This window comes from Leptodactylus fuscus, chromosome 3, assembly GCF_031893055.1.
Source record: "Leptodactylus fuscus isolate aLepFus1 chromosome 3, aLepFus1.hap2, whole genome shotgun sequence".
NCBI classification, from domain to species: Eukaryota; Metazoa; Chordata; class Amphibia; order Anura; family Leptodactylidae; genus Leptodactylus; species Leptodactylus fuscus.
The window spans coordinates 139,185,683-139,202,290 of record NC_134267.1 but is presented as its reverse complement, the minus strand read 5'-3'; the positions used below and the strand labels follow the sequence as shown (position 1 = coordinate 139,202,290).

At 38.2% G+C, this 16,608-nt stretch overlaps 1 protein-coding gene across 1 annotated transcript in view; it reads right to left on the bottom strand.

Moving 5' to 3' along the window:
• CSMD1 (CUB and Sushi multiple domains 1) overlaps nt 1-16,608 on the bottom strand; it is a 1,381,920-nt gene that overhangs the window by 727,329 nt on the left and 637,983 nt on the right. The window contains exon 4 of the mRNA XM_075268411.1: nt 661-855. Within this exon, the coding sequence (XP_075124512.1) occupies nt 661-855 (195 nt within the window). The remainder of the gene's footprint in view (nt 1-660; nt 856-16,608) is intronic.

The window sequence follows — 16,608 nt, the reverse complement described above, 5'->3', positions numbered from 1 at the left end:
CTTGATCGATAAGGTAGAATATTAACTATCAATTATTGTACTTTGGCAAGAATCAAGAACTATTAAACACACGGGGAGAGATGCTTGCTTTATTAAAAAATTGTACTATTATGATATATTCTTTGAAAAGTTACTTTCAGCATAAATAATATAAACATTGTATATAGAATTTTACCTAAATTTAGCCATATAAAGCTAACACCGATTTGCTTTTTAAAGCTACTTCAGATATTATGAAAGAAAAACTAGCTACAAAGGTAGAAAACATAACATACTCATATATATATATATATATATATATATATATATATATATATATATATGTGGCTGTTTACGTGAAAAGGGCCCAGATCGTCGATACTAATTATAGAGAAAATAGTCCAAAACATATTTGGGTAAAAAAAAATCACAATTTTGTTTTATGCAAAAATTTTATTTAAAAATATGTCAATTGTGCTTTCAATAAAAATTTTTTTGCTGTTTCGGACAATGTTACACCATAACCGTTACAATGATACCAAGAACTCCATATCGACAGTGTGGGCCCTTTTCACATAAACAGCCATATATATATATATATATATATATATATATATATATATATATATATATATATATATTTACTTAATAAAGGAAATGTCTTAAGATAACATCTCTTACCTCTGCAAAATGGTGATGGAAAATCCCATGAAGCTCCATTTCCTGGACTTACAATACATGTTAAAGTAGAGTGGCCCTCCAGAATATAACCAGCAACACAGTTATAGCGAATCTTGTCCCCAATATTGAATCTTGTTCCATGCAGAACTCCTTTATTTATTTCTCCAGGATTCCCACAAGTATGACTTGGTAACACTAGAAGAACAATACACAACAACAGCATTACTTTTTGCACTAGTAGACCAATAAAAAATAAAACAAAGTTATTTATAAAACCATAAAAGTCAATCTGAACATTAGACCCAACCAAAAAAAGGAAACTCTAACCCTGGTCAATCATTGAAATGGCAATAATATCTTCTATATAAAGTATTGCCTTTGGAATATATAACATTTCCAAGCAGGATTATTTTTGACATAGCCAACTTTCCTGGATTTTTTTTTTTTTTAATGCACGCAATAATAAAGATTCTGCATTTTAAAGATTGGACATTTGCTTCTGGTTATTTTGTACATGCAATTTTGTGCATTTTTAATTTTCATGTAGAATATTTCCAGTATTAACCAAATACACACATTAAAATAGGTTCCATGATCTGATGTTATATTTCTCTCTAAGATTAAATACAGCATAACCATTTTAATTGAAATAGTTGGCAATTGACATGCAAAAAAACGTTGATGTTGTGAAATAGGTATGGGCTGTGAACCTATGAGCAAGATATACACTCACCGGCCACTTTATTAGGTACACCATGCTAGTAACAGGTTGGACCCCCTTTTGCCTTCAGAACTGCCTCAATTCTTCGTGGCATAGATTCAACAAGGTGCTGGAAGCATTCCTCAGAGATTTTGGTCCATATTGACATGATGGCATCACACAGTTGCCGCAGATTTGTCGGCTGCACATCCATGATGCGAATCTCCCGTTCCACCACATCCCAAAGATGCTCTATTGGATTGAGATCTGGTGACTGTGGAGGCCATTGGAGTACAGTGAACTCATTGTCATGTTCAAGAAACCAGTCTGAGATGATTCCAGCTTTATGACATGGCGCATTATCCTGCTGAAAGTAGCCATCAGATGTTGGGTACATTGTGATCATAAAGGGATGGACATGGTCAGCAACAATACTCAGGTAGGCTTTGGCGTTACAACGATGCTCAATTGGTACCAAGGGGCCCAAAGAGTGCCAAGAAAATATTCCCCACACCATGACACCACCACCACCAGCCTGAACCGTTGATACAAGGCAGGATGGATCCATGCTTTCATGTTGATGATGCCAAATTCTGACCCTACCTTCCGAATGTCGCAGCAGAAATCGAGACTCATCAGACCAGGCAACGTTTTTCCAATCTTCAATTGTCCAATTTCGATGAGCTTGTGCAAATTGTAGCCTCAGTTTCCTGTTCTTAGCTGAAAGGAGTGGCACCCGGTGTGGTCTTCTGCTGCTGTAGCCCATCTGCCTCAAAGTTCGACGTACTGTGCATTCAGAGATGCTCTTCTGGCTACCTTGGTTGTAACGGGTGGCTATTTGAGTCACTGTTGCCTTTCTATCAGCTCGAACCAGTCTGGCCATTCTCCTCTGACCTCTGGCATCAACAACGCATTTCCGCCCACAGAACTGCCGCTCACTGGATGTTTTTTCTTTTTCGGACCATTCTCTGTAAACCCTAGAGATGGTTGTGCGTGAAAATCCCAGTAGATCAGCAGTTTCTGAAATACTCAGACCAGCCCTTCTGGCACCAACAACCATGCCACGTTCAAAGGCACTCAAATCACCTTTCTTCCCCATACTGATGCTCGGTTTGAACTGCAGGAGATTGTCTTGACCATGTCTACATGCCTAAATGCACTGAGTTGCCGCCATGTGATTGGCTGATTAGAAATTAAGTGTTAACGAGCAGTTGGACAGGTGTACCTAATAAAGTGGCCGGTGAGTGTATGTCAAAATTTCATCGAGATGTTCAACCTGATTCACCATTTTTAAGCTCCAGAATCAATATTACTATAGTTACCAAATCCTTGCTAAAAACAACTTAAAGGGGTGGTCCCATTACAGCCACAAATGCATTACAGACACAAATGACTATAATACTGGCAGGTATAATGTGTTGGAAAAGCATCAATACATTTCTGTCAAAATCGAGTACATTTACTGAAATATATGCTTTACTATACTTCTTCAGTATACTATATAAAATAGACCAGTTGCATTCTGTTTTTTTTTTGTAAATGATGTCTTACTTCTGCATCAGACATTAATAACTGTGTCTAGGATCTACACAAAGTTTAGCTGTTCTTCATTTCTTTAAAAGAAATAAAACTGGCAAGGAAATTGCAATTTGCTTGGGTTTTTTTTTGTTTGGTTTTACAATTTTGTAATTCATTTTGTAGGATTTTTGGTGCAAATACCAATACTACTAAATTTGGCACAGCCACAATGATAAATCTTCCCCAATATATTTCAATAAAAATATGGGTTTCCAAAGTGTTTCATGAGATGCAGTGCTATAACATACTTGCATAAGCTATACATAAAGTAAATATAGTAGGTACATAGTAGATATAGTATAGATGTAGATGTAGTCAACCTGACTTAACAAGTTATATAAGCCGTCACAGCAATCCTTAATTTGACTGGAATTTGAATGGCTGTTCAATGACTTTGGTTATGGCTGCATGCTTCTGATTCTAGTTAAACTTTGCTGCCTTTGTATAATGGGACTTTTTACACATACAATGTATATATACAGTAATGGGTTCACACTCACAACAGGTTACGGTCAGAGATGTGTTACTTAATGCATTATCTTGTTCACCTGTGCTTAAGCAAAACAATAAAACCCTCAAGCAACATTTTTGCGTGATAGAAATGAAGCAGTTGCCGTACCCCAGAGTAGTCCCAGTTCTATCTTGTTATGTATCTGTTTGCCGAGATACTTAACACTTTATTCATTATTTATATATCCCTTGGAAACGGAGTGTTACTTGCTTACATGGAACTGCACTGTGTTAACACAGGACACATCTCCAGAGTAATGTCTGGGAATGCATTTTCTTTTTCAGATTTCCTCTTAAAATAATGGATATGAAACACACATCTGTACCTAGTGTTATATGTAAAGGCAAAACTCGGTGAAAACGGCAATGGTTTAATACGTGTGCAGATTTTTACAATGTCTGTTAATGCGTCTCATCTTGTTTGGAAGCAAATTAATGAAATGCACTTGATGTGTCAACCATAACAATGAAACTTCTAAATAGGGAAATGTGATTCGGAACTTCTCTAAAATACACTAGCAGCATGTTTTACACCACTCCAGTGGATACTGCCATTGTATCTGGTGATTTTAGGCTTGTGTGCAGTTGCTTGTCTATGGAAACCCATTTCATGAAGGCAGATAAGCAATGTATGTACCATGTGGAATCACTATGTGAATCTGCATGGTCTACTAATTTATATACTATATTGACAAAAATATTGGAATGCCTACTGCTGATTTTTATGATGTCACATTCTAAATCCATAGAAAGTAATATGGAGTTGGCCCATCCTTTGCACTCTTCTGGAAAGGTTTTCAACAAGTTTGTTGAGTGTATAGGAGAATTTTATCATATTCATCTAGAAAAGCATTTGTGAGATTAGACACTGATGTCGGACAAGAGAACTTGACTAGATTTTCTCAAAAGGTGTTTCATGGGATAAAGGTAAAGGCTGTGTGTACATCAGTCAATTTCATATTCACCAAAATCACCCAACCATGAATTCACCAATTTAAGAACCTTGCTTTGTGCACAGTGGCACAAAATCTCATACTAGAAAAGAGAAGGGTCTTCCCCAAACTGTTCTCAGTAGTAGGAAGGAAGTAGTAAGAAGCATAAAATTATCCAAAATAACTTGTCCTGCTAAAGCATAAAAGTTTATCTTCACTGGAACTGACACCCATGCCAACCTGTAACCCCTGACACCCATGCCAACCTGTAACCCCTGTTCTCCACCAGACTTTTTGTTTATTATAATGATGATTGCAGGTAACAATCTCCTGGATTTTAGCAAACACCAGACTCTTTCATCATCCACCAAATAGAGAAGGGTCACACAGTTTTTGTGCTGATGTCAATGTCAGAGGGGTTTTAAAACCCTTCAGTTACTGAGCCAATAGAATGTTGATAATATGCATGCACTATGCACCTCAGCATTCAATGATGCCGTTCTGTTAATTTTTATGGCTGTGGTTCCCAAATGCTTACATTTTCAATAATATCACTCACAGCTGATTAAATTTAGCAGGTTAAATTCAGTGAACCATCTAGAATATCTGGGTTAAACTTTTTCAGGTGACTGGGTAATTTCAGTAACAGAAATGTTACAACCCAAGTTCTGGCATCAAGAGATACATTCATGTAAAACTGCAGCTTGGAAAAAACAGACAAGCAACACATGACCCTGAGAACTATGAATGATGTTCCATAATGCTTTGTTTGGAAGTGCTTCAATCATGAAAGGGTGCATACAGAACAGTAGGTGTGAGGTCATTGATGACTCAGTGATGAGCCACAGGCATTATAAAAAAAAACAAAACAAAACAAACAAAAAAACAAGGGAAGGTGTCCATTATCTGAGAATTACAGAGACAGAAGCATCTTCGGTGGTTACATTAAGGAGCGTGATAGAATCCTAGAAGCCTTTGACTTTTCAAATTAAGTTCAGAAGAAATCAATTTATTTGGGGTGGAAAGAAATTGATGGTTGATTTAGAGAATCTGAAAGAAAACAAATTTTGAAAAGTTTGCTCATCTCTAGCTGTATGCAGCGGCAGTGCTGTATTTGAAGTCACTGAGATCTTCATTACAACCCATGTTGCTATCAATATTTATTTAAGAAAATTGCATGGCCTGTGTTTACTTTATGCACGTTTGCAGTATGTGTGGCCGAAATGTCTGAATTCTATCATTTGCTTTTTTCCTTGTCAACATAAAGTACACAATAAGGATACAGTAGATAGACAGCTGACAAGGCACACTACCAACACTGTAGCACAGTATGTTAAAACTTTTAATGGATTTTCAATGCCTTTTGTTTGTTTTTTCTATGATAAGGTATGACACTGTATTGTGATTACTGTCAATTCATATCAAATGAACTTTGTTACACAGATAGATAGATAGATAGATAGATAGATAGATAGATGATAGATAGATAGATAGATAGATAGATAGGAGATAGATAGATAGATAGATAGATAGATTAGAAAAATGTTTGCAAGAAGTTGTAAACAAATGACTAATAGTCTAACTATTTCATTACAAAAATTCCCAATATTGTACAGTATGTTCTATGACTCAACATTACCAGCATGAAATAAATAAAAGCACCATGCAGTTTTAACTTTATCATACTTGACTGCCGGTATTTTATTTTGATTCCTAATTCATGTCATAATCAGCATTCATTTATGCTACATACAGTAATCTTTGTACTTGGGCTAGAGATGTCTAATCACCTGAAGTAAGCCCTTATTACGTACCATATAGAAAATCTAGCATTAGAAATATGTATCACACAAAATATCTTTAAAATATTGAAAACTTAGTTTGTTATTGAAGGCATTTTGATTCATTGATAATTAGTTTTAAAAGTTGTCTTGCATACACAGATGTATTCTTTCTTAGCTTTCCTTAAGTCTGGACCTGTCTACATCTGTGTGTCAAAACAACATGATCTTGCCATATTTTCGCACTAGATAGATATCATATATATATATATATATATATATATATATATATATATATATATATATATATATATATATGTGGTCACTCAGCATTTGATTTACTTACAGATTGCTATAGATTTTGCTAGCATGCCATGATTTTGTATTGAATTGGTTTCTTGAGAAATTGGGGTTATTCGTCATATTTAAGCTTAGGTGAGTGTAGTTATATCCGTACCTTAATTCATACCTTAGAAATTTAACGCACAACTGTAGAAGTCATACAAGTTCCTGCATAATTTCCAGACACAGTGATTGGTGGGATTTGACTAAATTGATTTCATAGTTTTCTTCAGAGTTTAATATATTCAAGCTCCCATAAGTGCACAAAGTGCACAGATGTGTCTTCTCCGGACTTAGCTCCATTCTTTAACAATTAGATATAACATTGTGACCACAATTCACAACACCACCACTAGGTGATGGCCCAAAAACATAGACAGTATATCACTTTGTGACACGGTATTACAAATACATGCTCTATTGCAAAGTTGTTAATCTAGTGACACATATATGTGGACATGTTTAGCCCAGAGAAAAGGTAAAGAAGGGCAGTACTGTAGCTCCTATTGAACAATGGCCATACAAATTTTAATTCCCTGACAGCTCTGGCGACTCTGGTGGTCAGGTCGTTGATGTGACATATATTTGGCTAATAATAACAACACAATTCTAGTAGCTTTTTTGGACTATTTGACATTTTTATAAAATGAATCATATAACTGAAGTGTACTGGTCTGCCATTTTAGTGGACCACAGATCCATTTAGAATTGGGGACAAATGTCCAGTTCTCTTGATCAATTGGGGTCTGATGGGTCAGATCCCCACTGAACTCCATATTTTCCCCTATCTTATGAAGGCCCTTGGACAACACCCTTAGGAGTGGCTCCAAGTCCAACCGGTTTGGTTGCACAGTGGATTCACAACTCATGCACCATAATAGTTATAGATCTTAGATAAAATTTCTAAGTGATATCTATTTAGAAAATGTATCTGCCTTCATAAACAATAACTGTATTTATCATATTAATAAGAACATTATTCACCGAATATAGATACTAGCAGTGGAGGAAGTGAAGACCTTGACCACTTTTCACATTTTTTCAATTATATATGTATAGTGAAAACAGTAGTAGCGTTTTATGTTTTATAAATGTACATCATATAGTATGCAGAAAGAGGTAGCTTATTAGAGATAATATTGTTCTATATATTATAAAGTTTTCAAGGTAAATGTGCCTTCCACTAGCAATAGTTTATATGATTCATATCTTCACATACTTTAAATGATTTATAATTCTAACAATATAGGTACTATTAACATATGAACCCTGACTAATGTTCTACATAAATATGACCCCAATATTACAATAACACCACTGAAAGGCTTTTTTTTTTAAATACTTGTATATAGCTTGTGATTCTTGTTTCTGAGGTGTTATTCTATGCATAGTATATAATATAACCCTTTTCATAGGATAGACAGAAAACTAAAAGGTGTTTTCTATATATCCAGCTTGTTTTGTAAGGCTCTTACACTTCTATAAATCTGTTATTAAATTATGTTTGTGAGCTCATATAAAGGGAGTCTGTCAGGGCCAAAATACTTCCCAAATTAATAATAGTGCAGAGTAGGATCAACAGGACCAAAAGCATACACTTGTGGCAATGCAGAGATATGCAAGCACACCAGCAGCAGACTTGATTTACTAGATTGGTAGCAGTTTTAACAAAGTCTGAAAATGTCATTGGCTGCTCCCCTCTGCCAGTCCCTCCACTGGCTACCTATAGCCCAGCGAATTGAGTTCAAGCTACTAACACTAACATACAAAGCCATCCACAACCTGGCCCCTCCATATATCTCTGACCTAATCTCCCGCTACCTGCCCACACGTAACCTCAGATCCTCCAATAACCTCCTACTCCGCTCTGCTCTCATCCGCTCCTCACACAACCATCTCCAAGATTTCTCCCGTGCATCCCCCATACTCTGGAACTCCTTACCAAGACACATAAGACTGACCCCCACAATCACAGGCTTCAAGAAGGCCCTGAAGATTCACCTATTCAGGAAGGCCTACAACCTCCAATAACACTATCACCGCACTGCCATCTGTACAGTCTCCCCCTCTCCTTCTGTCTCTACCCCCCTTCCCTCATAGATTGTAAGCCCTCGCGGGCAGGGCCCTCTACCCCACTGTGCCAGTCGGTCATTGTTAGCATTATATCTACCTGTATATTCTGTGTATTGTATGTAACCCCCAAATGTAAAGCACCATGGAATTAATGGTGCTATATAAATAAATAAATAATAATAATAATAATAATAATAATAATAATAATAATAATAATTAATAATAATAAAATGTCATTCATGGCTTCAAGAGTGATGTTCCAGAGGAACATTAGAGCACTTACAACTATGTTGATTTGCATATCCCCCAAAAAAATGCTTATTTCAGCATTGCTTCAACAGTTCCTGGTCTGCTCCTTCCAAAGATTCCAACGTAGTGCCCCACTGGGAGCACTACAAAATGTATGAAGCTCATTTGCACTATGTATAATATGGTTATATTGTAATTTGTGCATAGTTTGCATATCGCTTGTAGTTCCCCCTTAAATGAGTAGTACCACTATGGGCCTGGAGCAGAGATTTGGTATGACCCAGACAGTTTGTTCTTGAAAGCAGGAGGAGTCCAGGAGTGCTCACTGAGACTTCCGATGCTCGGTGCAGGCTAATTAACATATGAATAAAAGCGGGCTCATTCAAAAACAACTGAGGGGATTAAGATACAAAAGGTATCTGTAGAATAGTCATTAGAAAAGGATGAAGATCAGCATCACTCCGTGGATAATGTAGAAAACTTCTTTACTTCATATTCAGAATAAAAAACACATACAAAGAAAAGAAAAAAGAACTAACGGAAAAAAAAACATTAAAAAACGCCAACGCATTTCAGAACCCGCAGTTCCTTAGTCATGGCATTCATGGCAAGTATTTGCTTAGTTGCAAATGATTTTCCCCAATGATAGAGCCCCTTTAAGGATTTTTTTCCCCAGCAACTTCGGTTGCTGTGGGTCAATTTTTTTTTTCTTTTATTATTTCTACTACTTGTAATCCGAAGGATAACAAAGAAGAAACCTGACTAGCAGCCCCCACTCTTCATAGGGGTGAGTTGAGGTGGAGTGGATACAGAGTAGAGCACTGTGCAAGACCCTACAGCAGTACAACACAAAACAATAAGCAAGATGGGGGCAGGGGAGTATAGTCCTGTTGGAGCAAGCTGTAGAGTCCTGAGAGGAAGGGTGCAGAGTACTTCATTGTAGCTGACAATGATATGATATCAGTGTAACCATATTGGGCGGTACTGAGTTATAGGATGCTAATTTTTTTCCCTACTTGAATGGCTGGGTTCTTCCATGTTTCCCCACCTGTATTATGTGCTGTGATGGTGGGAGCATGAGCCTCACATGCTCACCTGGTCCACATCAACCATCTTCTAAGTTCATTATAGCAACTCAACATCTTCTTCATGGGCCCAATTGGGGAACACCTCCAGTGGACCACTGTGCATTTCTCTGTTCCACAATGTCTCATTCATCAACTCATGGTGACTGCCAGTGAGATGGAGCAAGGAAGGCTGCAGGGTAGGCTTTTCAGTGTGGTAGTCTCATCCTTGTGCTTCTGGGCACCAGTGTGGCTATCCAGGAGGAGATCCATAATGTGGTAGTTGGAAATGGGGTATCTACAGACTATATCCCATACTCCAGGGAACAGAGGGAGGCATCAGCTGGCATCATCATCAGGCAGTGTCCGCTCCTCAAGAAAGGTAGGGACCACAACAGGCCAGAGGTAGGCCCAGGCTGGTTGTTGCTGTTGTGGCAGGAATCAGCTATTTTTCAGATGCCAGGTTGTATTCCTATTCCTTCGCTTGCCATGAAGCTAAACCACTATATGTGGTTCTAGCATCCACAAAAGGCTCTGGAAAGAAGGCCTAATTTTGGGGCAGGAATGTCATCATAGGCACCAGTCTAGGGATGGAGAGGGTTATATTGAAGTGGGTGACTGGCAAGGGCAATAATCCTTGCAAAGGTGAAAGTTGGGATGATTATTGGTAAATTATGGAATTAGAGGAGACTGCTTAGCTTCCAGAATGCTGTGCAGCCATTATAGTAAACAATCCTGGAGTGTGAGATATACTATTATACTGAATTGGATGTGTCCACTTGAATAAAAAAATATCACAATTGATATGATTATGATTGGAGTGCTGTTCCGTGGTTCTACTTAATATCCTCAGGATAGGTAATCAATAAAGATCATGGGGTAACAATTGTGACCTACACTTTATTCAGGTTGTGCTTTTTTATTAAAGGGGTTTTTCTCAGGATAGGTTATAGGATAGGATACAATATCAATAAGAGTCTGACACCTGGAATCCCAACTGATCAGTTTCAAAGGCTTGTGTGAGCACCATGATTGATGCACTGTTTAAATTACACATCATTTGTTTCATAGAGGATAAACAATGTGATTGAACCCTTGTTCCACTAACTTTTATGGATGATAAAATTACATTGCACAGTTAGTATAAAACAGATGACATGCCATGCAAACAGTTTAAGGGGTTGTCCCGTGAATTGCAGAGATTTTCTCCTGTTCCACATTTGACCTTAGCACAGATATTTGTGGGTGGGACTGCTGGTGGTTGGCATTCCCATTCACTTCATTGGTTGCACTCAAGATAGCCAAAATACAGTGCTAAGTCCTTCCATTGAAGTGAATGGACAAGCAACCTGCCACCAGTGCTTCCCACATTTAGCCTGGATGCACTCAGGTTGAATGTGGATTGGGACAGAGGTTCCGCGGTCTTCAGTTTGAGGTCATGGTGCAAACCCCTTGAAACAACTGATCATCTGGGATCTCAGGTACATTCCCTTTAATACGAAAACAACACAAACTGGAAAAAGTGTACAGTACATATAATAGTAAATAAAGTTCTCTTTAAGTCACAAAGGTTGTTGTGGTGCTGAAATTTCCCCAATGTGGGACTATTAAAGGATTATCTTAAGAAAGTGAAAGCTAGAATTATCCGTGAAACTGAATACAATAGAAGTAGCCAAAATCAAGACATATCAAACCTTCAGATTTTCAAGTTGTGTACCTAACATGTAATGAAGAGAAATGAACAATGGGCAGAACTCAACAATGTTATAAAAGATAAATCAGAGAGAAATGTAAGAAACATACTTCAAATAAACTAAAAGGATAACGGAGATGCAGTCGAAAGATAGGTGATGTCAAAAGCAGTAAGACCTTTATGGAGATAGAATCAAATATTCTAGAGAACTTCTAGGAAGGTTTAAAAAATGTTATAACACCGTCTGTATAAATATTGATGATGGAAACAAACATAAAAAGGAGATATGCTTTTTAGAAGCCCAAAGAAAATTTTAGCTTTGAATGTATCGTATATGCTGGGTCAAGTTGTCAATGAACAAATCACTTCTCACAGGAAAGAAATTCTCAGAAAATCTGTACAAAAAATTCAGGTCTGCAGTATGTCAATAAACAAGACATTTTTTTATATCAGCATTATCACCTCAGATCGTTGTTAAATAGATTGACATTAAAACAGAAATGTTACATGGAGCTTACTATGAATCAATCAAAGGTTATCAAAATATGTCAATGTGTCTTAAAAACTCCTCAGACCTTTCAGTCTGTAAGAGGTCAGTCATAACTCGAAACTTGAGAAGTCCCAAACCAGTTAAATTATGCTCAAGATCATTGAACACAGGACAGAGTCTTGCAGTACATTGATAGAAAATTGCTAGAAGTACAGTGCGAGCAGGAAAGGCCAAGTAACAAAAAGTAATGCATTATTGATGATACATGCCAGATAATTGAAAATTCCAAAGCTTACAAGTAGGATGTTCTTCATTCAGTACATCAAAGACATCAACTGTACAGGTCATAAACAGCCAATGTCCTTTAGAAAATGTGTAAACTTGGACCTTATAAGTAATTGAAAAAGACAATTATGTTTATAGAATAGCTGAATATAAATGCAAGTAAGATGTACAGAAATAAACACATATAGTACGCCATTAAATTTCTTATTACAAAGGTCTGTCACCAGAACCCAGCTCATCAACCCAGCCCCAGATAGATAAATTACGGTCCCATTGTGATTCTGTGCTGACATTGCCAGATATCATTGTCAATATACAAATTAACTCTTTCTGCAAATAGGAGCATTGTTATTGTTCCAAATGGTTAAATAGCAGTTCCCTCATTGCTCCGAAGCCCAGGAAAGGTCAGTAACAGTTTCTTTTTTATGCTTGATCACCTCACCAGCTCCTCCATCATTATAATAATAGCAGTTTTGGTTCTGACTTATTTGGTCTAAACTAAACTGCCAGGCAAACCTCGCAAGATGAATCTTGCAAGGTTTGTCCAACAATACTTTGTTGCAGACTGGTGGCCTTACTTACCTATCCCTACTCCTGCCCATGGCCACCTTCTCTTCCCCTTCAGCCCTCTATGGAACCCTGTGCCACGACCACCTGAGCTACACAATAGCAGCGATGTGATGTGGCACGTACTGGGAAGTGGAGATGGCCGTAGGTAGGAGCAGGGATCAGTAAGTAAATAGGGCCCAGTACCTGTTGGTGCAACTCCTACAGGTAACAGCTATTAAAAAAAAAAACCCTGCAAGGGCCCATAGGGTCCACTAAGGTCGCAGCATCCCATACGGCAGTAGTTTTACCACTGATATGTGGGGAGATAAAGTGAGGCAGTCAGCACTAAGTTATACATTTCCTTTACCAGATAGCAGTTTTTGTGGAAACAAGTGTGTTATCTAAGAAAGAAGGGTAAGTGCTTGAGGTTGCAGTGTTTTTATATATGTTGTATACATGTCTCTTATTTGCAACGGTTGACAGACCTATAAATTTCATACAGTATAAATGTTATCTTTATTTTGTTTTTCCAATTAAACTGTTTTAGTACTTTCCCTACTGTACCTGCTTATTGCAGTCAATCTCTAGAAAGCTGCCTAAGGGGTGGGTTCACACCTGCGCCCAGTCTCCGCTTTGCAGGTTTATGTCTTCCGCCCGAGAAACTGGACAGGAGACGAAAACCCAGCAGTCAGTTTTCAAAGTTACTGCCCCTCAGTGTTTTGTTTCTCTCCTGCATGTCTGACTTTGTGTCCAGCTTAAAAAAACAGTTTCGCCACGTAGAGACACAAAATGCTCATGGGTGGTCACTTTGCAAACACATTCACTTGGATGGGTTTCAAAACTGACTGCTAGGTTTCTGTCTCCTGTCCAGTTTCTCTGGGCAAAAGACGGAAACTGGCAGGATTGGCTAAAGTGGACATGGGTGCAGGTTTGAACCCGCCCTTACTCTTGTAGCTGCAGTGACCCTTTGAAAATATTGCTAAGTCTATGGCAGAGCCCTTCTGGTTACTAAAGCATTATCAGGAGTGGATTGGCCATTAACTTTACAGGGTCAAATCCTGCATGAGTCCTACAGCTGAGTTGTCATACAGTCAAAGAGGCAAGCAACAAGAGAAAGAAGGGTGAGTGCTAAACACTAGAGTGAGTGGAGATTTTCTTCAGCCAGTCCCTGTTCTCCTTCATATTTCCTACTGCTAGCCCAGGCCCACCTACTTCTTGTAAGTACGAATGGACAGATAAAGAGTACCTGAACTGACTACGAGAAGACAGAGTATGGTAGAGGCAAAATGTATTTATATGACGACTGAATAGCCTGGCCACAGCAATAGCTTTATATGCAGCTTAGGACATAGCACTGCTGCAGTGGGCTTCCTGGCCAACTTAAAGGGGTTACTCACTTTCAGACCAATATTGAGAGACCAATGTTTGTATGATAAAAAGTTGTACTTTTTGCCAATATACTTTCTGTATCAATTCCTCATGGTTTTGTAGATATCTGCTTGCTTTCATTAATTCTGTTATTTCCTAGTGAATAAAACTCAGTCCACGCTCATGTGATATATGGTCCTTGGTCATGTGATAAATACACAGGTTCACATTAATCAGACATCTGCCTGGTAACGAGCTGTGCACCTATGTGTTATCACATGACCTTGGACTGACATTTATCAACTGGGAGTAAGCAGAATGAATGACAGCAAGCAGAGATCTAGAAAACTGTGAGTAATCAATACAGAAAGTATATTGAAAAATTGTACAACCTTTTGTTATATAAACAATAACATTGGTCTCTCAATATCATTCTGAAAGTGAACAATCCTTTTACGTCAGTCAGGCAGCCCACTGCCTATTTACCTGCAGCAGTGCTATGTGTTGCCAGTAGAGTTTAGAGCAATTTCATAGCGGGGGTGACAGTGTGTGAGCCTAGTCCCCTACACATTGAGAGGAACATGCTGCCCTAGCACTTTTATTCCGTTTTCCTGGTCCCTGAGTCACAGCGGGCTATTGGACTTTCTCCTCCAGCCCACCTTTCACCTACTTCTTTTTCTGTCTAAACCCGCAAGAAGTTGTTTACTACCTGCTGCTGCTTGGGAACACCTTACAACATTTAATTTTTTTCAAGGCCACTGTTCCCAATCCTCCCCCAAGCAGTATAATTATTTAGCCCCTTCACTGATGTTCTCTGTTATCCAGTTTGGTTCAGCTAGCCTCTTGACAATACCGAGCTTTGCCTGCCCTGACCTTTTGCCTGATTATTTGTCTTGCAAGAATTTTCCTTGCCCTGGCCTGAACAAATACACTTCTACAATTGGCATAGCATTAGAACCAAAAGCTTGCTTGCATGTTTAAACCCATGCAAGATATCAGTGATTTCGTATTCTATTAATTACTATTAGAGATGAGCGAGTAGTATTCAATCGAGTAGGTATACGATCGAATACTACGGTAATTGAAATACTCGTACTCGATCGAGTACCACTCGCTATTCGAATGGAAAAATTTTATGCAGAACCAGCGTTGATTGGCCGAATGCTATACAGTCGGCCAATCAATGCTGGTTCTTCTACCTTTAGAAGTCTTCTCCGTGAAGCTTCCCCGCGGCGTCTTCCAGCTCTGAATTCACTCTGCTAGGCATTGGGCATGGGCAGAGCCGACTGCGCATACCCGCCCTACAAGAAAATGGCCGCTTTGACTGTAAGCGGCCATTTTCTTGTAGTGCGGGCATGCACAGTCGTCTCCACTCAGGCCCGATGCCTAGCAGAGTGAATTCATTGCTGAATGATGATGTGGGGACGCTGCACGGAGAAGACTTCTCGGAGAATCCAGCCCGACCCTCACTCGTGGACCTGGTAAGTTCAGTTTGATCGAATGTTGCCTACCCCTGAAACGAGCATTTTTCTCCCATAGAGTATAATAGGATTTGATATTCGATTCGAGTAGTCGAATATTGAGGGGCTACTCAAAATGAATATCGAATATCGAGTATTTAACTACTCGCTCATCTCTAATTACTATACATTGTCAAAATTGTCCATACTTAACAAAGGAAGTCTTATAAAGTTGTTTAAGTAGACTCTCTGCTTCTTTCCTTTCTTTTACACCATACTAGCATGTTTAATACTGTATATAGAGACATAGTCTCAGAATAGCTTGACATGTGCTGTAGCTGAATGCTGAAATTCACAATGAAAGAATCAGATTTCTTTAGAGCATCTCAGTCCTTTCTTTTAGGAATAAATGAAAGTTCCATTTCATGCCAAGTCCAAGTCATGCTTCCCCCCCCCCCCCCCACCGATGTTACCTTCTGACATTTCTTGATGGATCTCAGATACGAATTTTAGGAATGGTGTAGTATATATTTTATAGTGTATTATAACTTATATTTATGTTATACGAAGTGGGGAGAGCACTATGCTAAAAAAATTAAGGAATATCTATGAAAATTGTCAAAAAAAGGTCTTTGTTGCACAAAGAAACCGATACCAGCCCAGCTTTCATTTTCAAAGAGTCTTATACAAAATCAGCCAAGCTGAATGTGGGTATAAATGATGGTCAACACAGCTCCCATTCACTTCAATGGCAGAGTCAGAGATAGCCAAAGTAATAGAGCAGTCTGCTGAACTGTTTCATGTAGAGACATTCAATTAAACTGTATATTAAGCACTATACCTTATTTTTTTTACATGGGGTTTATGGGTGATG